At 47.3% G+C, this 27,968-nt stretch overlaps 1 protein-coding gene across 4 annotated transcripts in view; it reads right to left on the bottom strand.

Annotated features, from left to right (window-relative positions):
* Positions 1-27,756, bottom strand: part of R3HCC1L (R3H domain and coiled-coil containing 1 like) — a 37,118-nt gene extending 9,362 nt beyond the window's left edge. The window contains exons 1-2 of one of the 4 annotated variants that reach the window (XM_053389517.1): positions 27,699-27,756; positions 4,636-6,410 (exon numbers count right to left, since the gene is read on the bottom strand). In XM_053389517.1, coding sequence (XP_053245492.1) covers positions 4,636-6,396 — 1,761 coding nt within the window. In that variant the 5' untranslated portion in view covers positions 6,397-6,410; positions 27,699-27,756. Of the gene's footprint in view, positions 1-4,635; positions 6,411-24,272; positions 24,527-27,642 lie in introns of those variants that run through there. The other 3 variants (XM_053389516.1, XM_053389515.1, XM_053389518.1) reach the window with 3 other exon arrangements.
* Positions 27,757-27,968: the final 212 nt, after the last annotated feature.

Below are 27,968 nucleotides of genomic sequence, written 5' to 3'. Positions count from 1 at the left end.
TTCAGGGCCATGAGGATCAAGGCTTGGCCCCAGAGCAAGACCCCCCAAGTCACTGAAAACAGGGTGTTCCAAAAAGGCTTTGCAGATTCCCAAACAGGAACCAGCAGCAGTGGTTTCTAGGTAGTGAGGAAATGCCCAAGGCCTGTGCCAGAAGAAGGCAACTCTCAAACATCTGCACAGGGCCTGAACATAAACCCTTACCCTGATCCCCAGGCAAGCCTGCACAGAAGCATTTACTCCCAACTCCACTCTTACACACAGAGAATTAAGCAAACACATCTCACCTGCAGCTCAGCACCGACACACAAGCCATAACATCAACTCATGCAAAGCACCCTCTTTTGTGTATGCCAAGATCTGATCGCTCTCATTCTAAATCCCACTTTCACACACCTGAACTCAGCGCAACACTCCTCCTATGCAACGAAATGAGTTATACTGACCTTGGTACGAGAAACTAGAGTGAGTTTTTCACCAGGGAAAGCAATAGCAGAGGAATAGCTTTATTTAGTCACGAGCTGTTTTCCCCCTCCTTCCATTTTTATCTCACCATATTCTTCTTTTCTTAAAACACAAGCAGGAGGATATAGATATGTGCATATCTGCATCAGCACAGTCACTAGGCTGGAGCTGCAGAAATGAAGCCAGACTCTGAGCTTTGCAGGAATCTTGCCTGTGAATTTTCACTGCCACATTTCTCCAGCGCCTGGAGATCTTCTGATACCCGGACTCTGGGGACATTCATAGTTTAAAGGAGAAGCATTTTCACCAAGGACGGGATCTTCCTGTAGTATTTTAAAAACACTCCAGGGAACAATTTACTGCTGGACAGATGCAAGTTGACCCAAAGCAGGGGCATGTCCCAAAGTAAATATTATTAAACGCTCAGGAGAAATTGCTAATGTGGATGGACCCTCCATTAGAGATATTGGCCGGCATCACTCACAAATTCTGCTGCTGATATTCGCACGAGGAGCAGCACAGCTCACACCACATCCCAGAATCTGTCACTGTAGGCAACCCAAGTCCTGTCTTATCCACACAAAATCTTGTACCTCATTAAAGCGATACAAGCTTTTGTGTAATTGGTCTTGACAAAAGTCTCATGCTGTCCCTTGTCCCAGCCATCGTCCCGCCTTCTCTCTTTCATTATCAGAACTCTTTTCTTCCTCAAGGTGAATTTCCAGCACTGTGCCCATTTGCCAGGGCATTCTTCAGCTATATCAACTCATTTTTCTTAGCAGACAGTAAATCTCGTGTCGGAACTATGTGATTCTAGAGAGTCCAGCTATTTCACAAGGTTCTCAGCTTTTTAGGGCCGGGAGGAATCAAAGCTGATAAATGGATTGGGTGAAAAATATATGTGGGTATATTCGTGCGATCACACATAGTTCAGTGCTCATTAAGATAAATATGACAAGCGTGGTGTTCATTAAGATAAATATGAAAAGCCCAAACTACAATTCTAGGAGGGAAATGAATACACTTAAGAACATAAAAAGAGCCTCCTGGATCAGTCCAATGGCCCATCTAGTCCAGCATCGTGTTCTCACAGTGGCCAACCAGATGCCCGTGGGAAACCCATGCACAAGAACGCTCTCCCCTCCTGCAGTTTATTCTGAAGCTTTATTGCTTCTGACTGCGCAGGCAGAGCACATCCATTGTGGGTAGTAGCCCAGCTCTCAGTGAACACACACATTTATTTATATTTTATTTAACAAAGTGCACATACAGTATTGCTTGATTGTAAGAAGACCCTCGAAGCGGTTTACAAAGGGGGTGGGCAGAGAGTCAAAGGTTTGATCTGGTACAGTGAAAAGAGACTGCTGAAACGAACTGCAAAATGGACACGGCCTGGTGCTCCACAAAGGTTTTGAACTACAGCTTCCACCAGCCAGTATGCTTGCGCTGGCTGAGGCTTAAAGGAGTTGTAGTTCTAAGCATCTGAAGGACATCAGGTTGGGGAAATCAATGCCTCCACAATTATTACATGATATTCTGCATCACCACACCATCTACATTTTTTTTTTTTTTGCCCGCAAGTACAAAACAAAATTGCGTCTCCATTTTTTTAAAAAAATGGCTAAAAGCCAACTGCTCAAGTTCATTCCTCACTGTGGCAAATGAAAATTCTGGGGTTCTCCGAGCGTGGCACTGTTAGAAAAGATGCAGCTGCAACTGTGTTTAAGAAATATGTAAACCACATTAAGACCCCCTCACCCCACCCTAAAGAGCCTAAGTCATCCCCTTAGCCTGTCCTAATGCAACACTGAGCCTTTTCCCAGAGTATCGACTCCCGAGACCTCACCTTCATTCTCTCAACTCTGCAGTCTACACCTTCCTCCAAGTGGTTACTTGTGAGATAATTGAAAGGAAATTATCCCTGACTTTTCTAAAATTAGTGCTTTCTAATGCAGGCAGTTTACTGGTATCAGCTCTCTGATGAAAGCAGGCGCAGAGTTTGTTTAAACAAAGCAAAGCGATTTCATAATGCAGAATTCACAATGCTACAAATAGGTCATGCCCACAACTAGGCACGCATCCATGCGGTCAGGCCTTTGGGATCAGAGGCGAGAGCACAGAAAAGCTCTCTGGCCACAGGACTCGTCCCCTGGTTGCCCCTCCACTTCTGTCCAAGCCCAGCCATGCTATTGCCCTACTGCTCTCCCTCTGGCGACACAAATGCAGTAGATCCAGCCTTATGGAAGAAGGAAAGCAGACCTAAAGTAGATCATCTAGATTCCTTCCTCACCACACCCGCTTTCCTTGTGTCTTTCAGGATACAAACATTTCCACCCAGCAGTATCCCGAGCATCGTAGCTGCAGAAACATGTGAACATCCAGTAAACCCTGCAAATTTTCCTTTGCACCAGGATTTGTTTATATGAGCCTGGGAGTCGGTGGAGGTTATCTATGCACCTTGATATGCAAGACCAGCACCATACAAACACTGAGCCACACATGTGCAGCAAAATCGGTTTGGAGACAATTCTGTTCCTGCTACACCTTTGACACCTATGAAGACAAGTTCTGCTTGGTGTGCTGTCACTTCTGCACAGAGGCGCAATGGGTAGCCTGTGCACCGATTGCACGATCCGCCCTCACTTTCAACTGGCCGGTCACCTGCCAGAAAGGGAGATTTAATTTCCTTGCCGTTAACTGACTGGAATAAGCAGCAGTGAACCCAAAGCTACTTCCTGTAAAAGCTGCCCCCATGGAGTTTTAACAGCTTCCATTACCAGGAGTTTAGGATGGTTTATGAGCTAACCCTTGGTAATGAGCCTGCTTAGTTAATTTCAATGGTTCGCCGGAGCTATTAGCAAGCCGAATCCATTCAGATCAACCCCCGGCTCCTAAGCAGGCCTGAATGCACATCGCAGCAATATTAGGACACTTTGTTACTTTAGGTACTATTGTGTCACTCCAAAAGTACAGGGTTTATGGTATTGATTTAAGCTTTAATAAGGGGCTCTCAGCCATCCAGCCGACACAGTGCTTTCCTCATAAACGGAAGGCAAGGCTGCACGCTCCCCGTGCTGAGCTACTCATCGCAACACATTTCGCGCTATTCTTGCAGGGCGATATGCTAACAAGCCAGAGCCAATTAAAAACCTGCCATTTCCATGAAACTTCACGGTACGTCTCTGCACGCCTCGTGGTCATCATGAAGGCTCTGCTCCGTAGCAACGCAGCCGTCGTGCAGAGCAACTTCCGCCTGCCTTATTTTACGCATTTTATTATATCCAGTCAGCCAAGAGAGTTTGGCAAGCGTTGCGGAGTTCAAGGTGTTGGGGAGTCCTCAAGCCAATTGCTGTGCTCCTCTTGTTTAATGATTTCTCAAGCACCACTTCTGTTGGAGACTTCCACGGACTACTAGGCCGTTCGTGGTGTTTCTTTTGAGTCCTCCTCTAGCCTCATGACAGAATACATGCGACCATCTCCCCACAATTATCGAAGGGGACAGAAATCGGCTCAACCCAGAAAGTGTTATCATCATGCGTTAAGTTTGCAAAAGCTTTCCCCAAACCCTCTAGCTCTCATCATGACTTCATAAGGAAGCAACTTAGTAGCTCCCATGCCTCTGGTGAAAAGCTTCAAAGTGTGCAGGCAATCTGTGCTAAATGCTCAAAAAACAGAGTAGAACTTGGGCTCTCTGTATCTGCTGATCACCAGTTTCCTGTCCCTGTACATACAGAGACCCAATGTGGCTTCTCTCTCCTCCACCTCCAAAAGTATGGAAAAGTTGCAATAAATGGAATCTAAAAACTGAAATCAGGACAACCTACAGATTTAAACTGGGGTGGGTGGGTGGGTGTAAAAATCAGTTTCTCCAAGAATAGAGGTTTGGATTTTCCAACAGAAAAATTTAAATCTCTTGCTTATGGTATGACCTTCTGGGAAAGGGCATCAGATAAATACTGAGATTGAAAGAGAGAAAGAGAAGGCGAGAAACAAAGCACAAACAAAGCTACAGAATAAAGGCATTGCAGACACACCAGGTCAGCCAGCCATGCAGGACCTCAAAACTAAAAATGCATTCTCTGTAAACCGGCTGTGTCACGTGCTCCCCAACATGCAACTATCTCCATGTCTCATGACACCCAGATCCAGGAAAAGTCCACAGAGAGTACTCACCCCCGCCAGTAAATGCGGATCCAGGCAGTCACCATCGTCATTAAACAGAGCATCCCAGCTCTCATCTGCCACGCCGTCATCTTCATTGCCGGTTGCCGGATCAATGCTGGTTCCAGCAGGCTCCTCGCTCCATCCAGCTTCTTCGCCTGCCTTGGCTTCAGACGGATGCCACCACCTCATGCCCACATCCCCATGGCTTGGCTTTTGCACTGAGGCGTCCCCTGAGAGAGCTCTTGCTCCCTCCATGACTCTCTCTGCGCTGCACGCCGCCTTCTTTGAGGCACATCCCAGTGACTGGCCAGCAGCCTCCCTTCCTTCAGCGCTTTGCTCTCCCATGCCCAACATCGCTTCTCCTGTTGCCGGCGCAGCCTCAGCCCCAGAGACATCGCCTTTGCACCGACAGGTGTGATGGGAAATGCTGCCTCCCTCCTCGTGTTCCCTGCCACACCCTTGCCCCACTTCATCCTCCGAGACACAACTGGGGTGACAATCCCTTGTCCCGTAGTCACTATCTGAACAGTTACAGCCTGCAGCCACCCCTGAACCACCTGCCTCAATTAAAGGGCTCTCATCCCTGTTTCCAGACACATTATCAAAGCTCACTCCAATCTGATCAGACATGTGTTCAACTGCATGACTGGGAATGCTACTCTCATTCTCCTCGCCATGCTCTAGTGTGCTCTGCTCGTTGGCTTCTGGCTGAGCAGCGACGCTCCCGTTTGCATCTTTGATGCCACTGCCTTCCTTTGGTTCTGTCTGATCTGGAACTTTATTGGCCGTATAGTCCAACATGCTACCGTCACTCATCTCTGTCTGATTGGAGTTGCTCTTATTGGTGCCTTCACGTCCACCAGGCTCAACTGTCTCAGGGCAAACCAACGTGTTTCCCTTGCCTGCATCTGTTGGATCAGACACTCCCTCGCCTGTACATGCTGAGAGGCAATCCTCATGTGCCCCTGGGCCACCTGGAACCCCCTCAGCTAAACTTCCAGACACATCGCCCTCACTTATTCCAGCTGGTTCTGAGTCACCTTGGCTCGTGGGAGCCATGGTGCTTTCCCTGCTGGCCAACAGGCCACCGTCACCCACCTCTCCCTCATCCGAGAGCCTCTCGCTGCTGGATGTCTGCACACTCCCTTCACTCAGCCCTACCTGGTCTGTGAGGAGTGTTCCTGCCTGCTTGCTCACGCCAGTGTGGGGAGTCCTTTGCAAAGAGAAAGCATCCTGCTCTGCTGACGGACACATGTGCTGCTGCTCCCAAGAGCAGTCTACCTCATTACGCCTTGGCTGAAGCTGGAGTTCGGCCATCCTCCACAATAGATTAGTATGAGAGAGGGCAGTGCAGGACTCTGCATGACGGCTGGGCAGTGCAGAGGGAGTTGTGGCTAGGAAGCTGGAGGAAGCGGGCAGTCTGTGTGACTCAGCCTTCTGGTGGGACTCTTTCCGAGCCTTTGGCCTTGTGCAGAAGGCATTGCTATAGCTTCCTCCTTGGGATGAGGTTCCTCTTGGTTCTCTGGGTGCATCCACTCCATCCCGGTCCTCGTGAAACAGGCCTCTCCCAGCTCTGGGACTCGGCTTTCCCTCACATCCTTTGGTGATCTCCTTCCCTGAGGAGCAGGAGAGGCTCCCCTCGCTCCCGTGTCTGGTGGCTAATGAGGTGCTGGTTTTTGAGCCGGCCGTCTCACGTAGAGCTCTGGGGACGTACAGGGCCTTGTCTGGCTTCTTGGGCCGTATCCGAGTCCTCTCCGTATCTGGCTGCATAGTGCTGCCAAGATCTGTAAGAGAGGAAAGAAATCAGTCGAGTGAGCAGCAGAGCAATGTAGCCCCACATAGGTGTTTGGGGGACCAGGGAGGGGAGGATAACCTGGAAACAGCAGCACAATCTGTGTCCCACCTGCTGCCTTTTACAGAGCAGAAATAGTCTGCAGCCAGGGGAAGGCAGAGGTGGAACTAGATCAGTAACTCATTTCCCTGGCCAAAGGACGGTGGATTTGCGCATGCCGTTATGCACAGTTACAATAGCCTCATAACCATGGCTGCATTCTAAGCGCAGGGTACAGCTGTTTTGTCTTACTTTATTTTGCTTTCATGATTCAAATTTTCAGTGATTGTACCAGATCTCTTTCAGCTTAAAAGAAAAATGGTACAGGAGTTGGCAAGGGTTGAGGCATGTAAGGCAGAAAGGCACAAAGACAGAAGTTGGGAATTGGGATGCAGCCCAGAGGGTCTCAAAGTTTTTTCTCTGGTTCACACTTTCATAACAAAAATTTGCTCGTGCCATGCCAAATTTTTGAAAATAAGAAATACACTGGAAAACACAACTAGGAATGTCATTAGTATCACTTGAGGCTCCCACTCTCATTTGGAAAAGATATCTATCTATATTCTTCAAAGAAAAAATATTATTTCAATATTATACTTGTACTATACTATGTAATATTGAAATGTATAAATGTTTTTTTGATTGTCCTTGGGTTTTCCCACAACACTTGCCATCCTCTCCTGCTACACTCTTTGAGAACCACTGATGTAGCCAGTTATAGAGCAGGAAGGGGGAGCTGAAATACTATCCACTGACATTTGACAACCTTGTGTAGCCTCTCCCCTCTACAATCTTTGCCAACGTGTTTCCAAACTTCTCTTTGCAACCATGAGGACTAAAAACATGCTCCAAGCACCAGTAATTTCATAACGGTGTTGAACTTCTAAAACCGAGGCGGCTCTATTGATTTGTTATTTCCTTAAACAGAGCTACACCTGGAATCAAACATTCTGCCAAAAAAGCTCTATATACCTTCCATTACTCTGTATTTTGATTATTCTTTTGTATCGAGGAACTACCCATGCATCTCTTATGTGCCTTGCACTTGGGATTTAATGGCACCCAGCCCTCTTTGTGGCTTCCACTCTCCCCCTAAACACTTTCAGAAACAGCTCTCTAGAAAGCAGGGCAACCGTGTCCCAGGAAGTCACGGTGACTTTGCACTGGATGTGGGAGAGAGCTAATGCTACATGGCCTTTTCATATGCTGGACCTACAGCTACCTTGCTATTTCCAAGAAACTGGTAGAAGCAAGCTCCCACCTGCACACCAGCATCCTGACCCCAGATGCTTCAAGCCCTAACCAAGATGCTCTAAGGCTTTTATCGGCTTTGCCTCAATCCGGCACAGAGAACCACAGCAGTGCTTGTCGTTGACTCAGAGCACTTCAAAGTGCATGAAAGCTAGAAAATAGATTGTTGCCTTTAAAATGCCAGAGCCATCCTCTCGATTTGACTGTTTCCATGTCCAACTTATCCATGTATACTGGACAGTGTTAAGTACAGGACTGAACAAGCAAAACAAGTCAAAATAACAATAATGTAGTTTTAGCCTACACTTGCAATAGTTACCTCCCAGTCTCTCAGCTGGGGCAGGGTAGGGATGGGGGTCAGACGGACCAATGGTTCCCAAACCATCCACCACCCCCCCATGGACCACTTGAAAACTGCTGAGGGTCTTGCAGAACCACTTAATGGGTTTGTTTGTTTTTTTGGCCTGTCATAGCAGTTGATGTGCTAGTTGCTGTCTGCTTTTTAAGTATGCTTTTAATTGCTTCTTTTATTTCTACGGCATTGCATTTTATGGTATTACAATTTTAATTCCACAGAATTAAAACTGCACTATAATAAAATACAATATAAGAAATAAAAGATAATTAAAATACACTTAAAATCAGCATATTTAATTTAAGGATGTGCCATTTCCTGTATTCAATCCAAAAACCACAGACACACCATAGTCCACCTGAATGGAGTTCATAGACCATGGATGATCTATGGAACTCCTGTTCCAGGCCTTTCTTTTATACTCAGACTTTGTAATCCATGCCCCACAGAATTGGCAATGGCCTTCTCTATCTTTTGGGTGGGGGTGGAGATCCACTATCAAGATTAGTCAAGCTAAGCCATCTCTTCCATACGTCTGCCCTCAAATTAACAAGCCAAATCCACAGCTAGGTCCCCTAATAAGGTAAAGTCCAGATACTAACTTCATCTCACTTTTAATAAACTGGGCATTAGCTGGCAAGACAGATTAGCACAGAGAGGGAAAAGCTGTTCTTATCTAATTAGAAAGGGAGGACGCATTTCTGAGCAATTACTGTTCAGAAGCAAGGTTAGCCCCAGAGGGTGACAAGGTAATATTTTTGCTGCGATCCCAAGAAATGCAAAATGCCCATTGCCTAAGAACGTGGCCATTCTTGTTTTGCACAGAGCACCAGGAAGTACAGATGCCATGTGAAAGAATCCAGCGAGCAGAGGTCTCTAGCAGAGGTACCCACTATGATGCTCTGCATATGTTACTGGACTACAATTCCCATCATCCTTGATCACTGGCCAGCTGGCTAGTCCATCAACACCTGGAGGGCACCATGTTGCCTCCCTCTGATCTAGAGGTATTAAAGGTAGGTAAAATCTAGAGGTATTACCATTCTTGCTCAGGGAAAGAGAGGTCCTGTGTTAAATCTAGGAGAAGAAGCTGAAAAACCAATGCTCAGTGGCAGCGCACATGCATTACATGCAGAAGATATCTAGTCTGATCCCTGGCATCCTTTAAAAAAAGGATAAGGCAGCAGATGGTGAGAAAGACCTCTGTCTGAGACCCTGGAGAGCTATTATCAGTGCAGACAGTTGCTGGGGTAGGTGGACAGATAGTTTGGCCAAGTAGTCTTGCCCAAAGATCTCCCAAATTCTGGATCCAGAACTGTTAAGGAGAAATAAATAACAACATGAGGAGTCCAAGCCACCAAGGTTGCATGCAAACTTTGAACACCCAGAGATTTGGGTGAAATTTAAAGAGTCTGTGATGACCCATTTGCTTGCATCCATCTGGACGGGAACCTAGGCTTTCAGCCGATCCAGGAAGCAGCCCGTCCTGCTTCCTAATGCAAAACAACACCAAACCCCTGCTAAGTCCCAATCTTGCTGCCTCCAGGCGGAAATGATACAGACACTCATCAAAGTCTCCAGTGCTTAGATAAGAAGGCCAGAGTGTTGCTTTGTACACTCTTCCCCCACCCCTAATGGCAAGGGGAGGGGGCTGTGGTGTGCCATCTCCTCCTTGCAATTGCATTCCCATGGATATGCCATAAGTGCAGCATATAAATCCTAAACCGCCAAGCACCTAAGGGACAGATTTAAGCTTCTGCAAACCAGAGATCTACAGAATATGCTAAACACGTTGTATCTCCTGTTAGCTAAACTTCTGAAAATATATAGTGTGTGCTGTATTAAATTAAGGTCCACACATTAATAAAGCAGCAGCAGCAAAAGATGTTGCCGTGAACATATCACATGTCTGCAACAAGATCGGCTTTGTGCTATCTTCCCCTTCCTACTGACACTATCTAGTCACCTCCACACACCTTACTGTGAAGCCTATATGCTGAACTTGCCCCGTTTAATGTACGGTGACACCTAATCCCCCACCTCAATAGACACACTCAAGCGACAACTAAGGAGATTCATGCCCCATCTCTTCTCTTACTTCAGATAAGAGAAGCCCATCAGACTATGAGGCTTATGGGAATGACTGCTGCCACACCAAGCCCATCTTACATGCGCATGAGGGGTCTAACGACTGCAGCACAGATGAGTTATGCTAGTAAGGGATAAATGAGTTATGGAGAAAGCTGGATATTAGGACTAGCAAGAGGAAGGAGTGCTCTTGTACCTATGGAGGTGAATGTCTAGGTTTGACCTTAGTCAGCCCAGCTGCCACCAACCCTAAGGTTCAAAAGATATAGAGAGGATAAGAAGCATGCAGAAGTGCTAGAAATAAGCCTAACATGTAGTGCAAGGACCCCCACATTTTTGCTCACTTGCCACTCACCAACTAGAACACCACTTGATGTTACCAACACAGGATCAGTAAAATGATGAGCCAGTGATGCGCTGGCCCTTCTGTGCTCGCTTAGACAGAGCAGGTAGAGACAGAATCCCCAGGACCCCTGCCTCTATCAAAGACCAACCAGCACCCCGCATGCTCAGTGTTTCAGAAATGTAAACCCAAAATGCACAGGCTTTCCTCCTACCAGGACATGTTCCTTTGGGAGCACAATGCAGTTTCTACACTTGCAGATAGCACAAGCCACACTGAAAACAGGCACTCATCCTCATGCCACTTTGGTAAAGGGTCTCACGTGCATTCTGCAAGTGGTAAAACTACACGACTGGCCAAGTTCACACATGCAGCCAATTAGGAACAGGTTTGTGAAACACACTTGGAAATCCTGGCTTATAGGGCTTCCATTTCAGCTCATCTAGGGTCAGGAGCAAGTGTGCGGCACACACACGAGCCCACTAGGCCATACTGCCCTCCGTGAGCCCTGCATCGGTGCTCTAATCACCAACGGCGCCTACTTCTTTCTCAACGGCAGGAGCGCAGTCCAGGAATCCTGGCTCTCAGTCCTATTGACGGCTGCTAGGCCACGTTCTCTTCCTCTCGCTAAAGCCCCCTTGACCCTTTCCTCAAACCCCAGACCACACAGCCTTCAAGGCTAACCGCCACCCTGAGGCCCCAGGTACTTGCGGCCCCCCTCTTGCCAGAGAGATTTATTTTTCATAAGCTTTGGCACAAACAGCAAGGCTGCTATCTGCCAGGCCCCAGGCCCCTATAAATATGCATCAGGCCACATTTATGGAGACGGATGGCTCGGGGGTCTGTCCTGTGGTTGTGGGGGAAAGGAAGAGTTGGGGAAGGGTGTGGCCGCAAGATTAATCACTGCCCACTCCGTTTAGGGGTATTCATCATGGCCCACTGTCAGGTAAATCACTGGAAAAACACCTCTCTAGTAATTAATGGGAAGTGACGGATGGACAGCCCCTGGGCCCATTAATCTGGACCATCAGAAGCAGACCAAGATTATGAATGTCAGGATGCATAAACTGTATACCAATCAATAGGGCCAGGAATTCATCCAAGGTTCTCATTTCCGAGGCACCTCCGGTGCATTAGGCTCCGCTCACCTTCCCCGCCCCTGCTTCTCTCTCCCCTTTCTTCTCCCCTCTGCTGATTTGAACTGAAAACAGATCCCTCCCCAGCCAAGCAGACAGTATGTACAGCCCAGAGCCTGGAGGGGCAGGAACGCCGCCAGAGAGCCACGCAGAAGCCTCAGACAGGGCAATGGAAGCAAACACCCCCCAAATGAAAACACAGGCATGGCGGCCGGATCATTCATGCCGCACCTTCCATCTGCCTGCACTTCAGTCTGCTTCATTCCATAGCAAGCGCACACATCTAAGGGGTTAAAAAAAAGTAGGCCTTGCACCACATAGTCACTGGATCGTGCTGGTAATGGGAACCCTTGCCAAACGCCAGTCTCTACTCCAGTGAGATTCTGCCATGGTTGAAATGCAGTGCCCTGGATTTGGGGCAACCTGTTCTACCCAGAATGCAGCACGTGGCTATTACTTCACCTGCTCCCACAGTTGTCTTCACTGTCTGCTGACTCAACCTTAGGTGGGAACTAAGTTGGGCTGGGTGATATATTGATAGATAGATAGATCTTCCAAAACCAGTTCGAAGTCCATATCGTGATATCAGTTTCATAATTTTTGACCTGGCAATATATTGCAAATCATGATGTATGTGCACGCACTATGCAAAAATCACGATGCAGGAAAAAGCCAGAGCTCTTGCCTTATTTCAGACACATATATCAGTGCTATATCAGTATACCGTGATGTTTAGCTGGTGATATATTGTAATGTTGAAAACCAGATATTGTTCAGCCCTAGAACCAAGAGAGCATTCACAGGGCAAGGTGCCTGCTCTACACTTGAAGGCAAGTTGTGCTCAAGTTCTTGTTGGACAGGTGTCGGATGAAACTGCTAGTAGACACAGTGACAAAGATGGTGGACACAGTCCTTTTCTGCTGTCTCCTGAGTTGCACAGGACCTTCACTCTAAAGCAGAGATGGGGCCCTCCAGATGCTGTTGGACTACAACTCCAATCATCCCTGACCGTCAGCCATGCCATCTGGGGCTGATCGGAGACTAACAACATCTGGAAGGTCACAGTGTCCTCAGGCCTGATCTGCAGCCTAACCAACTCTTCAGAAAACTAGAAGGGTGGCGAGGATTCCCTAGATGATGAACAAAATGGTTTTCATGCAGCACAAGTTAGCACGGGTGCCGGTAGTCAAGCTGCTAAAACATTATCCCCTGCACCCGGGGGCAAACTTTTTACACAGATTGTAAGGAGTCTAGCAAAGAGACCAATCCATTTCCTCACCAAGAAGCAGGCAGAGCTCTTGGATCTTTTCCATTCTCCAATAAGCTAATTTCACCTGCAGAATAGTCCCCTTCATCTTTATTGACTCGGTGAGAAAAGAACGTATCATTAAGACAGCTTCAGCCCAGAGGAGTCATTTTTCAGCACAAAATATAATCTATTTCTTTCCGAACAGCCACACCCACTGTGAACAAGGAGCTGCGCTCAGCTAACTGGGTGCTCTGGGGGTCTCTCACGGCAACAAAGCCTGCTACTGCTAGGTAGGGGCAACATCACACAAAAGCCCTGCTCATAACCACGTTACAAAAACCATTTGGGTGGCAGATACAGAACTGGGACCCTGCAGAGCGGAGGCAGCCTTGCGGAAACCCAAACATTTAGCCGAAGAGGCCATAAGAGCCCCAGAAAAGTGAAGATGGGAGGGCTGAAAGAAGAAAGGCAGAGTTCCCCACCTAAAAACATAATGGCGGCTTTTAGGATTGAAAGTCTACTGGGCTTGCTCTCAGGCCAGCCACATTCCAACATCAAGATGGCAAAGTGAATCTGGGGACATTTATTATCTTAGGGCTGCTGACATTTGCTGATTCCAGTGCTTCCTTACAGTCACAGTTGCTGAAACAAAGGGGGTCTCAGGTTCTCTTCAATGCTTTTTAGGCCTGATGATCATGGAGATAAAGAAAAGACGTGACTGCAATGCATCCGAGAGCTCAAGACTCAGTACCAGGAAGTCTGGAAACAAAACCCCAAAGAATACAATACGTATTTTAAGGAGTGGGGGCTCTGGAACAGAGTCAATTTTTTTTTAATCAACAGTATTAGTGACCCTCTCATCACCTAGACCAGGAATAGCTAACTGGCAGCCTGCCTCTGGCCCCCAAAGCAACTTAATAAGGTCCCAATAATGCTACCAAATTTTGAACTGCATTGTTAGAAGGAAAACCACAGCTTTACTCATCAGGAAAAAGAAACAATGAGTCTATGTCTGTTTCACTGCCAACCTGCCACTTGTTTAGGAAACTTTTTAATGTTTGATTCTATTTTAATATTCTGTTGGGAGTCGCCCAGAGTGGCTGGGGAAACCCAGCCAGATGGGCAGGGTATAATTTTATTATTATTATTGAAAGAATCAGCCCCAGTTCCCATTCCCTATTAATAATCCTGTATCATCTGATCACATGCTATCCGCATCTACAAACCCAAATTAACTACAGAATCTGGACAGGCATGAGGTCAGGTTGTTCCAGCTCTGGACAACGTACAGTCCAGGGAATAGAGTAGTCCTGAGAACAAGGAGGTTGGCTTTCCCTGACCTACACTCCACTGATGCAACAAGTCTTGTGCAGAGCCAACACTTTCAGATAGCCCAAACTTAGCCTGCAAATTGTAAGCCTTCCTGAAAACGGCTTATCTGTCTATCTCCTCCCACCCCACCACTGCTCATCTGACTGGAGAGTCGTCCATCATCTGTGCCGAGACGGCCCTGCCACCATCTCTCATCACAAAGCAGCACAACCTGCACCTTGCTATGGTCTGAAGAGCCACAGCCGGTCGTGCCTCCCATTAAAACCCTCCGGAAGTCAGAATTTGTAGCCTTTTCAAGCACCTCTGGTTCTCCTTGTTGCACCCTCTTTAGGAACATCTACCCTTTATGCGGCAAATACACCTATTAGACGTACACTGATGGACATGTACACAGTGTGGACATCACATAAAATGTAGACATAGATTTGGGAGCCCTGCCCCAAGTTCCCAGACCCATCCTGATGGTATGCAACATTCATTTATTAAATGGAAATACTAGCGTAACATCAATGTACACACAGCAGTTGTGCTTGTTGTGTCACGTGTGAAAGCATTTGCCAAGCTGCCCTTATCCAGGCAATCAAATGAAATCCAGCTCACAGGATGGCAAAACTGTACAGCCCAGGTTACTCCATCTCTAAAATGATACTGTCGAGCTAAAAAAGGTACAGAGAAGGACAACTTAAGAGTAGAGACTCAGAATCATAGAACTGCAGAGTTGGAGGGGACCCCTGAGGGTCATGCTAAAAGGGGGTTCGGCCACCCTTTAAAATGCAAATGGTAGGGAGAAAGTGAATATTTCCTCCCTCTCTGACAACACAAGAACTCAGATCACACAATTAAAACTAATTAGCAGTAGATTCAGGACACACAAAAGGAAGCTCTTATTCACCCAACGCATAATTAACTGGAAATTGACTGCCACAAAGGACATAGTGATGACCACTGGCTTAGAGGGCTTCAAAAGGAGATTAGAGAAATTTCAGAGGAGTAGGAGGAAGTCAGTCAGCAGCTATTTCCCCAGGATTGCTAAATGGAATTTACAGCTTTAGAGGCAACATGGCCCTGAATAACTGCCACTTGGGGACCTTAAGGAATGGGGAAGAGCTGAGGCCTTGACGCCTGGGCTTGCAGGTGCCCCAGAAGAAACTGGGTGGCCACACTTAGAAGCAGCATGCTGGACTAGATGAACACTTGGCCTCATCAACATATATTTGAACTATGGGACTCACTCACACAGTGATAGCAACCTCCTGGCTTTAAAAGAGGATTGAACAAATTCATTGAGGATGTGGCTGTCAATGGCTACTAGCCTTGACAGGTAGGCTTTGCCTCCACGGCTGGAGGCAGTAATGCTTCTGAATTATGGAAACAGGAGAGGAGAGTGCCCTTGCACTTGGTTCCTGCTTGCAGATTTCCCACAGGCATCTGGCTGGTCACTGTGAGAACAGGATGTTGGAGTAGATGGGCCATTCACCTGGGCCAGAGGGCTTTTGAAAATTATTATTTCAAGTACCCTGCCCTGTGCTGCAGGAAGCCTAGCTAGGCCATGGCTACCGCATCAGCCTCTGCAGAGATTTGTTTTGTTCTGTTTGTTTTTTAAGGGCAGGGAGAGAAACTGCAGCTCACAAATTCCATTCCTTTGGATCCTGTATCTCCCTCGCATCCGCAGTCTATTACACACTCCATCAGACGCCCCCCGCCACGCCTCGGCACCAACCCATTTCATGCTCAAGAGGGTCGAATCAGTGTCCCTTGGCGTGTCTCCTTTTCACACTACACCGAGCAACGTAACTTCCAACTTGCTGCACTAACTTCTGCGCTAAAGCCCTCCGTCCGCAACGAGGGGCAGGGCAGGAGCTGAAGAATCGCAGGAGCAACAAGGCAGCTCCCAGGCTGAGTCAGCCGTTGTGCCAAAACTGAAAGAATGGTGTTGGTTCTCAAGCAGATGAAGGTACGCACCTCAGCTTACTCTGAGGGAGGCTTTTACCACTAACTACATGAGCGTTTTTCTTCTCGTTTTACCGTGTTTTCTTTTTAATCCATTCTCTGTTATGTTTTTCTCTCTCTGCATCCCATCTCAAGTGCGATCCTCTCCCTGCACCATTACATCTCTCTCAAAAGTATTCTGTGGACCCTCCACTCCTTCTTTCTCTCTCCAAATGCTCTTATCTAGCTCTCAGTTACCCCATTTTCCTGCAGCCTCCATGACTTTTACTCCCTGTTTTCCTCTCTGTACCTTAAACGCTCTTCCTTTTCTGGATCACATCAAGTCTCTTAGGGTCCTCACTTCTTTCACTCCATGTTCTTTCCTATCAGCACCCTATGGCCCTCTTCTCTGGCCTCTGTTCATTAACCAGTCATTTCCTCTTTTCTCACCCTATAAGACTTTCTGTGAGCCCATTCACCTGCCCTCCCTTTTCTTCCTCCACTGCCTTTCTTTGCTTCTGTTCCTCTGCTTGCAACATCTATTCTTCCCTTCTTGGAATTCAGTGACAACAGCACAGCTGGCTTCCACTCTGCCAGCAACAGGCACCTTGAGGCAGGCCAGGTGACACGGCAAGCCGACTGGAAAAGCTGGTGCCAACTCCTTCACATGCCTCTGAGATGGAGTGCAGACAAAGCGACACTGAAAGCTCAGGTTCTAGTGGCCTTTTGGTGGGATTTCCTATGCAGCAGCAGGGGAAAGGATCACCACCAAGGGGTATCTGGAATTCTCCCAGGTGGTCACAACTAAGCCGCCATCAGTCCTCAGGCATCAGGTTGTACGGGGCTGATCTAACGAAAAACATAAGACAAAAGACAAAGCCCACTGAGCCTGCTGAGCAACAGAAGCCCAGAATGCCACAGTGACCCAAGCTTAGCAAAATAAATAAATATATATTTAAATCACCCAGCAACCGCATCAGAGAAAACCCAAGCAGATGTGCCACATGAAAATGCACACAAACAGCCTTCTCTACAAGCCATCCTCAGAATATAATTCCATTGGCGCGCCTGTCTTGGCAAAAAGCAAGTGATATCCTGTAAAAGGAACACAGCCAGGATGAGCGACTGGGACCTGAAGCCACTGCTATTTGGAACAGGGAACTCGTTTGTTTATCGGAAAAACAGGGGAAGCCTACTGTGTAATCAGGACACCCCCAGAGCAGAAATCCATCCACCACACCAGCTGCAGCACAGGCTCAAGTGGCACCCCAGCAGCTCCCAGCAGCCTATATTGTTTCCTGGCAGCAAACTGTATTTTTAGCCTTTGAGGTTTCCGATTCCACTCAATCCATAATTCCATCAATAGAATATTTAACCTTAGAGCCTTGATCACAGGAGAGAAACGGCAACCCCTTGGACCAGGCAGTGAACGGAAGGCAGTGCTAAATCTCCCTTGCCCCAGAGCACTGAGGAAGCAAAGCTCACGCCGGCTCCTTTGCCAGCCCGAGGGATTTGGCTGCTGCCCTCCCTGGGCTCAGCAGTGACCAGAACTCCACCTGCCCACCCGCCTCCTTTCTGCAAAGTGGGAGAGGCTCTTGATTGGTGCTTGGGGAACAGCAAAGTGCCCTTGAGGGACAGCACCAGGTGTCACTCAGCGCTCGCACATGCACAATGTCACTCTTTATGGCGTGCTGCAGAACGGGTGCTTCTTCCAAAATAATAACGCCAATAAAAGAGAGAGAAGTGCAAGGAGACTCCAAACAGCCCAAATTAGAAAGCCCTTTGGACACCGCCACTCATTTAGTCTCCAGGCACATGGTAAGAGTGCCTCCCCCTCCCCAGCACGGAAACCTTGGCAAAGGAATGACGAGGCTGCGCAGAATCTTTTCCTCCAAGTTCCTTACTATACAAGCTAAATATAATCAAACACACACCAAAAAATCCCACCTACCTGCTCTCAGCAATAAATAAAGCAGCAGTGGGCCAACCCCCAATATCAGAGTCCCATTCCCCACCCCAAGGACAGCCCACCTTTTATTTCCCTTCTCTTCCCTCCCCCTCCCCTTTTATGAAGATCGCACGCTCTGAGACTCCACAACTAATTCTCTCCTGGCCTCCTCGCTGGCCCAATTCAGCCAGCTAGCCCTGGGGATTATCTAATTGATTTTGATTTTTGAATTTTATTGTTATTCATGTTTTTATACAGTATTTTATGCTGTTTTTATAATTAAGTGTTTTAAATTTGTTGATAGCCGCCCTGAGCCCGGTTTTTGAACCAGGAAGGGCGGGGTATAAATAAAAAATTATTATTATTATTGTAGACCAGGGGAATGCCTATGAACAGCTAACAAAAGTCTAGCAGTTGAGACAATGGACTGTGTGGATTATCGCAACTCCTAGCACTCAGATCTGTGCTGCTGTACAGGAAAAAGGAAATGTTGGTTCTAGACAGGGATGAAGCTTCCTTACAAGCAGTATCCAAAAGTCTAATAAAACCCAAAGCTGGCAACATTCAAAACTCAGCAGTCAGGAACCAGTTAATGCCACGGGGAGGGGGTGGGTAGAATGGGAAGCATCCAATGAAAAATACAAAAAAAAAAAATCAGGAGAACCAATCTCAGGATGCTGAAGAATATTGCACTAGTCATTGATGCCCAATGTGCTTTGGCCAGAACACGCCTTCCTCGGGGGCCTTTATGCTTCCTTACAGGCAGCTCAAAAACCTCTGTTTTGAAATCCCTGCAAGGCAAAGCTGCCCTGCACCACTCCAACCATTATGCCCCTTCCCCAGTCTTCCTGGGCAGAGGGTGATGTATCTTCTGTGGTGGGGAGGGCTACAACACTTGCAGGATCTTTCATCCAGTGGTCTGAGGGAAGGCTATAAATACCGTATCATTTACGCTTGCTGTTGGAGCAAGAGTGTAAAGCTTCCCATTCAGCAGCAAAAGACTGAGCTGACTGCCATCAGGAAGCAGCCTGCAAAGCAGAAGCGGAAAAACATTGCCTCGGGGCTCAGTCATGCTCCCTTGCACCTTAGGAACACTTGCAACACTTGTCATAAAGCCAGTAAGTAGCTCTGAATCCAGCCAGCTGGATGGCAGGAGATCCATATCCCACCCCTGCCCTGATTCTCAATCACCTTTTAGAGTCATACAATTTCACATCTATATTATTCCACATTCTTTTCTTTTATAACAGGAAAAAACCCTCTTGCCCTCCATACTTGATTCCCCAATGAACTATAAAGACCCACACAAAGAACAGGGAATCAATTGCACTTCACGAGGCAATTCCAAACATGCAAAGACAAATCTCTTTAAAAATAATAAGACACAACAGAGGAAGCAGTTCATTTTCTGCCCGTTGCCCGTCTCCTGAGTTAAGCACTAACACCAGTCCGACATAAGAATGGGGTCTGGAGTCAATGGCATTCCTTTAAGGCTGCATGGAAAGGACAATGCAACCACGGAGGAAAGTGAATTAATGTCTGACCAAAAGAACTAAGGGAATTAGGCAGGATTGTACAGATATATCAAGGGCAGAGGCCCAGCCAGAGAGCACATCAATAAAAAGGGAGAGAGATGAAAATAACAAGGAGTCCAACAGGAATAAGATTATTTAAAAAGATGAGAGGAATGACCTTGTGGAAAAAATATCCAGCACATATACATCTCAAACCAGCACCTCCTGATAACATGCATACCAGGCCAAATCAGGTTTAGCTAATGAGCTGACTGAACCCCAGATAAGCTATTGCTAATGGCAGGAGGGGGGGGCGGTCTAAGCAAGAGGCGCCTTGCATTGCTGGTTCTTGCATTCCCCACCTAGCTGCTTTTTTTTAATTGCCCTCTAAATGCAGCTTCTCCCTAAGCATGGCTGGGTTTCCGGCAGAGGAAAGGGACGTGCAATTTCTAAAATGTCTGCTTCTAAGCATAGCATCAATACAGGGTATAAGAGAAGGGGGAGACGAAGAACGAGTGACAGTGATGGGATCAGGGGCACCCAGGATTAAAAGAGCACAAGACCAACTCCGTCAGAATTGCTATAAAAAGATACTGAGTGGAGAAACAGCATTAAAATTCGATGCAACTGAACTTCAGGGAAAGTTTCCTCAATTTTTATTTCCCAAATGCCTGACAATTACATTTGCAGATGACACTAAAGGGGAATTTGCGGCAAAGAGCTGAGAGAACAAGGAAATAATTCAAAGGAAGTGAGGGAGGCTAGAAATAAGACGCGATTCAGCCGGGCAAGGCACAGCTTGCAGAGACGGGAAATGCAGACGCTGAGCAGGGACAGAAACCTGGAAAGAGACACAGGATGAGAGCAAATTGGAGATGAGCTGACAATGACGAAAGAGCTGCTGCTATTTCAGGCTGAGGAAACATCACACCCCAGAGGAAGGGGGGTGACAGGCAAGGTGCACCCACAATCAGGAAGATCAGCTTTGCCCAAAGGAACCTGGCAAAGTGGATGGAATTGGTGGGGCAGACCTGGCAGATTAAAAGAGCCAGAGGCCAAAGGAAGTGACATTCTCAGTGGTGGGTAGGCCTTTGATCTCCCGTGTGCAAGATGCCCCTCCATGAATCCCTTAGGCAAGCTCCTCCTTTCCTTCAGTTCCATGCTCAGACAGCCATATTCAACACACAGTATGTCCCTCTCCCACAAGAAGCAGCCCTTCTGTTGTGCAGGGTCCGTATAGGCTCACCAAGACTGCAAAGCCTAAAGAGGGATGGCAGGGGGCCTCAAGCCATCCCTAGTGGCAGCTCTTGCAGGACAGCTGACAGGCCTCACAGTGAGAAGCTGGCTGTACTGCTTGCCCTTCATGACCCGGCCCTAGTACCCACACTCCTGAGAAGAATTCATGCCCACTAAGCCAAAGGATGCCTGCTTGGCCCTTCCCACACCCATCCACTTGAAGCCCACACAGCAAACGTGAAGCCCACAATTCCTCAAACATGGGCTGCAGCTTCAACAGCTTCACCCATTAGAAAACTGAGTTCACTGGTCAGAAGTTGGAATCCACAGAATTCTATTTTTGCAAAGGACAGTAGGTGCTGAGTCTCCTAGGCTGCAGAGGAAATCTTGAAAACCTGGGAGGGAGACAGTTATCTAATTTGTTTGCTGCTCTCTTTGCAATTTCCCCCCAGTCACTTTGTGCTCCCCCAGAACCTCTATGCTTACATCTCACTCTCTTAATTGTGTGAATTTCTTCCCCCAAGTAGGAACTGAGCGTTTTAACAGGAGTGGAGAAACACAGTTGATTTGGTTTGGGACACATAATGGAAATAGGGTTTCACAACTTTAAAAAACAGAGTTCAGAGAGAGAGAAAGAGAAAATGAAATTGAGCCCAAAGGTTATAACATGATACATTAAATGCTATTCAGAAAATGGATTCAACTAGGGGCCTTCAACCTTCTGGGGCCAGGGACACATTTGGAAATCTAAGAAACTGTAGTGGGCACCACAAAATGCCCATTTCACAAAAGAAGAACTGGGGATGCCCAGAGACATGCTCCTAAAACAAGTGGAATACCTACATGCATCCCAAAGAAAACAACACACTGGGGAGGAAAACAGGGAAACGCCCCCCAAATCACAAATGGCCAAAAAAGGCAGGTGCTCAGAAGGGTGTCTGAGGACACCATGATGCTCAGAGCTGCCATATTGGGGATTCATTAATGTACTCAACAGCAGAGTCCTAAGTTTTTTTTATTTTGATTGTAATCTGAAATAACAAAAGGATCTAAATCACAGAAAAGCAGCACACAGCTAGGCATAGGTTACTGGAATCCACCTTAAATAACATAATTTATACACTGCTCAGGCTTAGTAGTTGCTACATGTGCTTGCCTAATGAAAGAATCTGCAAAGTTCATAAGCCTGGTCATGTACACACCAACTTGTCAGCAAAACCACGTTTATGCCCCTAACTAAATCCTGGCCTCTCCTTACTGAAGGACTACCCAACACTTCTCCCCATCTGAATTCCAGCACAAGCACTGTTCTTGCCAGAAAATGATCCACCACACAGCTGGTCACCAGCAGCCGCCTGTGAACAAGACAAGAGAGCTGAAAACACCACAATGAAAAATGGCACTTATGGCATGCACTAGCAGGAGACAGTGAAAAACACAGCCTGGTGGCTGGGAGCGAAGGGATGTGTGTTTTATGAGGCATCGAGTGCCTGGGACTATGAGTGCGTCAGGAGAGGAGGGAGGTACGCCGCAGCTCTTCTGAGGGACACCATATAACTTCCCTCCTGCAGTGGCTCTGACAAACAGAATTTCTTTCTAATTCAATAAAGGCCCGGCGGTTACCATGGCTCATCCATTGTACCCAAAAGGGTTATAGCTGCTGCTCACATAATTTTCCCCTGTCCAAAATGCACAGGAAAAGGCCTCACCTGGTGGGTGAGGGGCAGTGATGACCTTCCCAAAATGCAGCACCAGTTAAAAGGCAGGGAGGACACAAAGCACTGCCAGAACTCAGAGCAGGAGACCCACGTAAGGTAAGGAGCACAAAGTCTCTGAGACTGCTCCAGGCAAGAGGGTTCCTAGAACCAGGAGTCTGGATGTGTGGTGGGGGGAAATCAGTTTCAAAGACAGTTCATTGTACCAGGATGGGTAACCTGTCCAGTTATTGCTGGACTCCAGTTCCCCTCAACGACACACCGAACAGCCGATGGTTAGGAATCATGGGAGCTGTAGTCTATTGAAGGCCCCCCCCCACTATCACAGCATTAATCTAATCTATTCCAGGGCTAGTCATGGATACTTTCACATCCCACACAAACTATAGACAGAGATAACTGAATATCATGCAGGGCAGTGGGGGATAACTGAAATTCTTTTATCACTCTTACACAAAGGAAATTTACCCAGATGCATATATTTGTACTGGCTTCTATTATCTTCCAGGCATCAGGCTGGTTGTGAACTAGAAGGCTTTAAGAAACTGAGCCAATGTATCTAAGGGGCTACTTCTTCTCCTATGACTTGTTGCAAAATTAACTAAGATCTCTTAGTGGACAGTTGCTATTTGCCCACTAAAAAGGATGTTAAAATTTACATAAGCATCTTGAATCCTTTCACCACAGCTTTTAAATGCCTTTTCCATTGAGATATGATACATAGGATTTCAGCCATAGAATAGACTTGCTGCTGGTGGGGAAAATACCACGTTGATTTGGGGGGTGAGTAGGAGCAGCAATTTTTAAAAAAATAACAAGCAACAGAAACCTCGTGGATCTGGTGTGTGTGTGTGTTCCAGTACCAGAGACAAGAAGCAGTCAGCATTTAAGCAACTATCAAGACAACACCTATCTGGAATCACACCATCTTCCCGATTAAAAAAGCAATGAAAGGCAAATATGACTTTAAAAAGAGTTCTCTAAAACGGCACAAACATCAGGAAGAGTTGTGTTCCCCAGTGCCACTGATGTCACAGGCATTATCCAACCGAAGCTCATCATAACTGCAAAACTGTATTTCACGAGGTAATTCACAAGCTTCTAAGGAAAGAAAGATTTACCCAGTGACAAAGCGCTGCGGCATGCGCGATGGGGAAATGCAATAACCCCACGGCAGAAGTGTGAACTTGAAGGAAGAGGCCCGGATCCCTTTGAACAACTGCCCTTGTGATGCGCAAACACGACGCCCGTCTGGAAAAGTTCTAACACAAGGCTGAATCTCCCTGGACAGCAACCACAGCACGACCCGGGCCCCACCTGAACCACGGGGCAAGGTTTTCCAGTCCGCGTGGGGCTTCCAGGTAAAAATACAACCCGCCTGTCCTATTGCTTTATATGGATAAAAGTGATTTTGGATATTACATGCAGAGACGACTCAACTATCTAAAGTTTAAGCCCCAGCCGCTTCCTTCGTGGAAATAAACTGCTCCCCACCTGTTGCTAGAGTGCAATAAGCTTCTGCGGGGAGGACGCAGTAATAGCCTCCGTCACATTATGGGATGGAGGAACACCGCGGGATGGGGGGGAGGACCAACAGCAAAAGGTGTCGATATTAGGGGAGTCCAGTCCTAAAGTGGGGAAAGGGCAGGAGGGAGGCAAATATGTTGCTTTTAGGACCCGATATAGGAAAGTTTGGGGGGTGGGGAAGAGACAAGTTACCGGGCGCACGGCAGGGTCGTGCTGGCTCTGTTGCTTCCGCCTTCGCCGCTTCCGCCCGCCCCCGTCTGGCCCCGCCCCTCCATGGCGAGGAATGCTGGGAAATGTAGTCCGTAGGGGTGTAGGAGCGCCTGATCCGCAAGCGTCTTCTCGTTCCATCGCGTTCTGTCTCTTTGCTTTGGCGGATGCCGTTCACAGCGCCCACGAAACGACCCAGTGGCATTCGCGCAGTCGGCTCTCCGTGCTGCCATCGACTGCAGTGCTGGGGTGTAACGCGGCTGTCCGGAACCTATAAAGCATTCCCACACACCCGCCCCCCATGAATCACACGTGCGTTTCTGTCATCAGCGGGGGGAAAGCATCTGCATCTGTTCACACGTACTCTTTGCAATCCCCGAGGAAGCAGAAGGCGCGCTTCCGGGCATATATTTGAGGGAAACTTGGTGTGCCCTCAGCACCCAAAGTCAATCAAGGTATTTGGGTCGTGTGAAAGGTCCCACGTAGGTAAATCCTGAAGATGGAAAGCCCACCGCCTGCACTGTGGAACATATGTGTGGTTGCTTAAGGAAAGGCACTTTGCACATGCTCAGAGTACTTTTTATAATAATAAATCTATATACTTTCCACAACTCCACTGCCTTGCAGGATATCTTTGGGTGGAAATCTGGAGTGGAATCCCTAAGATGATTGGGTGGTGTCTTGTAGGCCTCCTCCGGGCAATTCCTGCAGTCAAAGTGGTGCCCAATGTATTGCTCTGCTTTCCTTTGAGCCACATCAATAAGGCTGAGAGCAGCGACTTGCCTCTGGGCAGCCCAGGACCTCCATACATTGCCCAGACTTGCACCCGAGGAAGGTCACTTTGGTGCTACTAACACAGTGGTTTGACTTCACCCCCCGGAGGCGCACTCCATTGTCTATTGAGACAGATATTGCCAACAATAGGCTTCTAAAAGCAGTAGCTCGGGGGATCATCACAAAAATAAATTCAACCCCCCCCCCAAAAAAAAAACTGCTATGAAGCTGTTGCAGCAAAAAGCAACACTCCTGTGGCATCTTAAAGACTGACAGGTTTATTGTGAAATACAGTAAACATGTTAGACTGTAAGACGCCACAAGTCTCTTTTTATATATATAAAGAGTCGGTAGGTCCTCATGGGCTCACTTTCACCTGCTGCAGGTGATAGAATTGGAGTGGGGGCGGAGAACCTTCAACTCAATCAATAGGCCATAACTTCAGTAAAAACATATTTAGGATTATCGTGAAATTCTCTGTGATTTCTCTTTCAGAAATCTAAGTTGCAGGACAAAAGCCACACCTTCTGTGCCATTCCAATATTTTTCAGTGGTGTCTCTACTATGCACCCAGCCAGCTCCATTGACAACTACTGCTGAATAAATCACACCAGTCCAGGCTACCTCACTGGTCTGTGAGGAGGGCAAATGCCACAAACCGGAACAGCTGCAGCAGTAGCATTTATTGTTCCAGAGTTAAGTCCTAGTAAGCCATGTCTCCATTCAACCAAAGTTCAGAGTACAAGACTAATTTCAACTGACAACTCCAGATACAACTCTCCCCCCCCCAACACAGTTAAATCTTACTCTGACATTAGGCATGGGACAGGGTCTTCTACAGCACCTGAGGACAGAAGGGTGGGGGTGGGGCAGGGTGGGCCATATGCCACACCTAGGTCTGTAGGCTCCCTTTGTTTCAGTTGAGGTGACTGTCTCACTATTTCCTGGTAGAGCTGGCCATGGGTGTAAAGCCATCTAGGAGACCTACCTGAAACCTCCAACAATGGCCTTGCTTTGACTGTGACAAAATGTAGCATCTAGACCATAGCTGTCAACTTTCAGATTTGAAAATAAGGGATCAGCAGCCTCGAAAATAAGGGATCAGCAGCCTCGAAAATAAGGGATCAGCAGCCTCACCTGTGCTGGGGACAGTCTACAGGATATCTAACAATCCGGGATAGCAGCAGGAAGCAGTGGGAAACGGCGCTGGAATAAGGGGATTTCCCACCAAAAAAAGGGAAGGTTGACAGCTATGGTCTAGACACGTTATTGCCCCACCAATATTGCCACAAAAGATATTATGTTCCCTAGTCCATGTCAACGATTAGTACTGAGGGTCAATTAAATAAGCCAGTTGTAACTGGGATTCCATCACACCCCTGGGCCTGGCACTGTCACAATAAATAAATAAGTTGTTTGCTGTAATTGAATGATATAGGGACTAGCTGCTTATCATATATGGGCCAGGAAGTAGTCCCCTCTGCAAAAGGGGGCCTGGCTCATTAGCTTGAGTCTCCTTGAGCTATTTATCTTGTAGGCTCCCATCTGTGATGCGTCCACAGCTGGTTTGTGGCACATTGTAAGCTGATTTTCTGGAGGCTGGTGGTTCTGCCTTGTACTGAAGCTTGTACCGGAAGCTTTTTTGATGTTTTATGATGTGACGGAGATCTAGGGCATAAAAGACTGACCCATGTGGAATGCTAAGTCCCCCAGGTATTCAGGCTAAAAGGAGACTACCTTTTTCTCCTGAACTTCTTTTCTCTCTGAACACTTCTGTTTGATGCTGCTTATCTGATTCTGGTGAGCGTGTTCATGTGTAACTGAAGAATGGCAATGCCACATTGCAGTGTCACACAAGCACCAACCGGCAGGATCTCTTGAGAACTGCCAAAGCTGGAAGGCTGATGCTGATAACAAGGCACTGACAACACTGAAAATGCACATGTTTTGAGTAAAACTGGAGCCAACAGGGAGTGCGACTGGGAGGCACACGTAGCCAAGATTTATGGGATTGTCAGGATCTAGCTCTGGGTTAAGACTCTGCGCAGAAGAGTTGCGTCTTTAACTTCCTTGGACCTTACCCGATTATTAGCTGAGAACCTCTGGGAGTTACAAATTACTGTGCTAAAGTCATCAGACCCATATCACCAACAAATTGGTTTTTCTGGACCTCGGTAGAAGCATGCTGACACCTCCCAGTTAGGATGCACACTCCCATGCCAGGATTTTCCCCTGGTACCATAACACCTGGCTCCCTCTCAATCCACAAGATACAGTAGTTTTGTTCCTACAATTTCTACCTTTTTTGTTCTATTATTTCTTCTTCTGTGATGTCGCTGGGCAAGTATACCTCGTGTGAACGAGAGATGTCCTACTGCTCCACAATCCTTTGTATCTTAATCATATAACTTCTCTTATCAAACTCTGTTCTCGCCTCTACTGTCTCATATCCCGATGCTAGACCAGCCTCCGCATTTTGAACAAGGATTTTCCCTTTTCCCATTCCTCATCTTGAACACCAACTTCGCCCTGACTTCCAAGGTTCAACAAAACCAGGGAACTGCCAGCTAATTGTACACACCTGGTGAAATGCAGAGTGCCACTTTTTATGGCCCAGGTCAACCAGTCAAGCCATACCTTAGGCCAGCGAACAAGGAGGGCGTTGGTGTTGCTCCTGCACCACTGCCGTCTCTACAGCCTTCCGTTCCTTTGCTATGCAGACTCCCCAGGATTCCAGTTCTGATACTGTAATAACCTCCCTCTCTGTGACAGAGTGTTTATACATATAAGGTCCCAGGTTCCATTTCTCACTGTCGTCTCCAGTTAAAGCCAATCATTAGAAGAGTTTGAAGGAAGACTTTCCTGTCTGAGACCCTGTCTGGTGAACTGTGTAGGTTGGTCTGGACC

The sequence above is a fragment of the Podarcis raffonei genome, chromosome 5 (assembly GCF_027172205.1).
Source record: "Podarcis raffonei isolate rPodRaf1 chromosome 5, rPodRaf1.pri, whole genome shotgun sequence".
Classification (NCBI taxonomy): Eukaryota; Metazoa; Chordata; class Lepidosauria; order Squamata; family Lacertidae; genus Podarcis; species Podarcis raffonei.
Note: the sequence above shows the minus strand (reverse complement) of the source record. Positions and strands in the feature narration are given on the sequence as shown.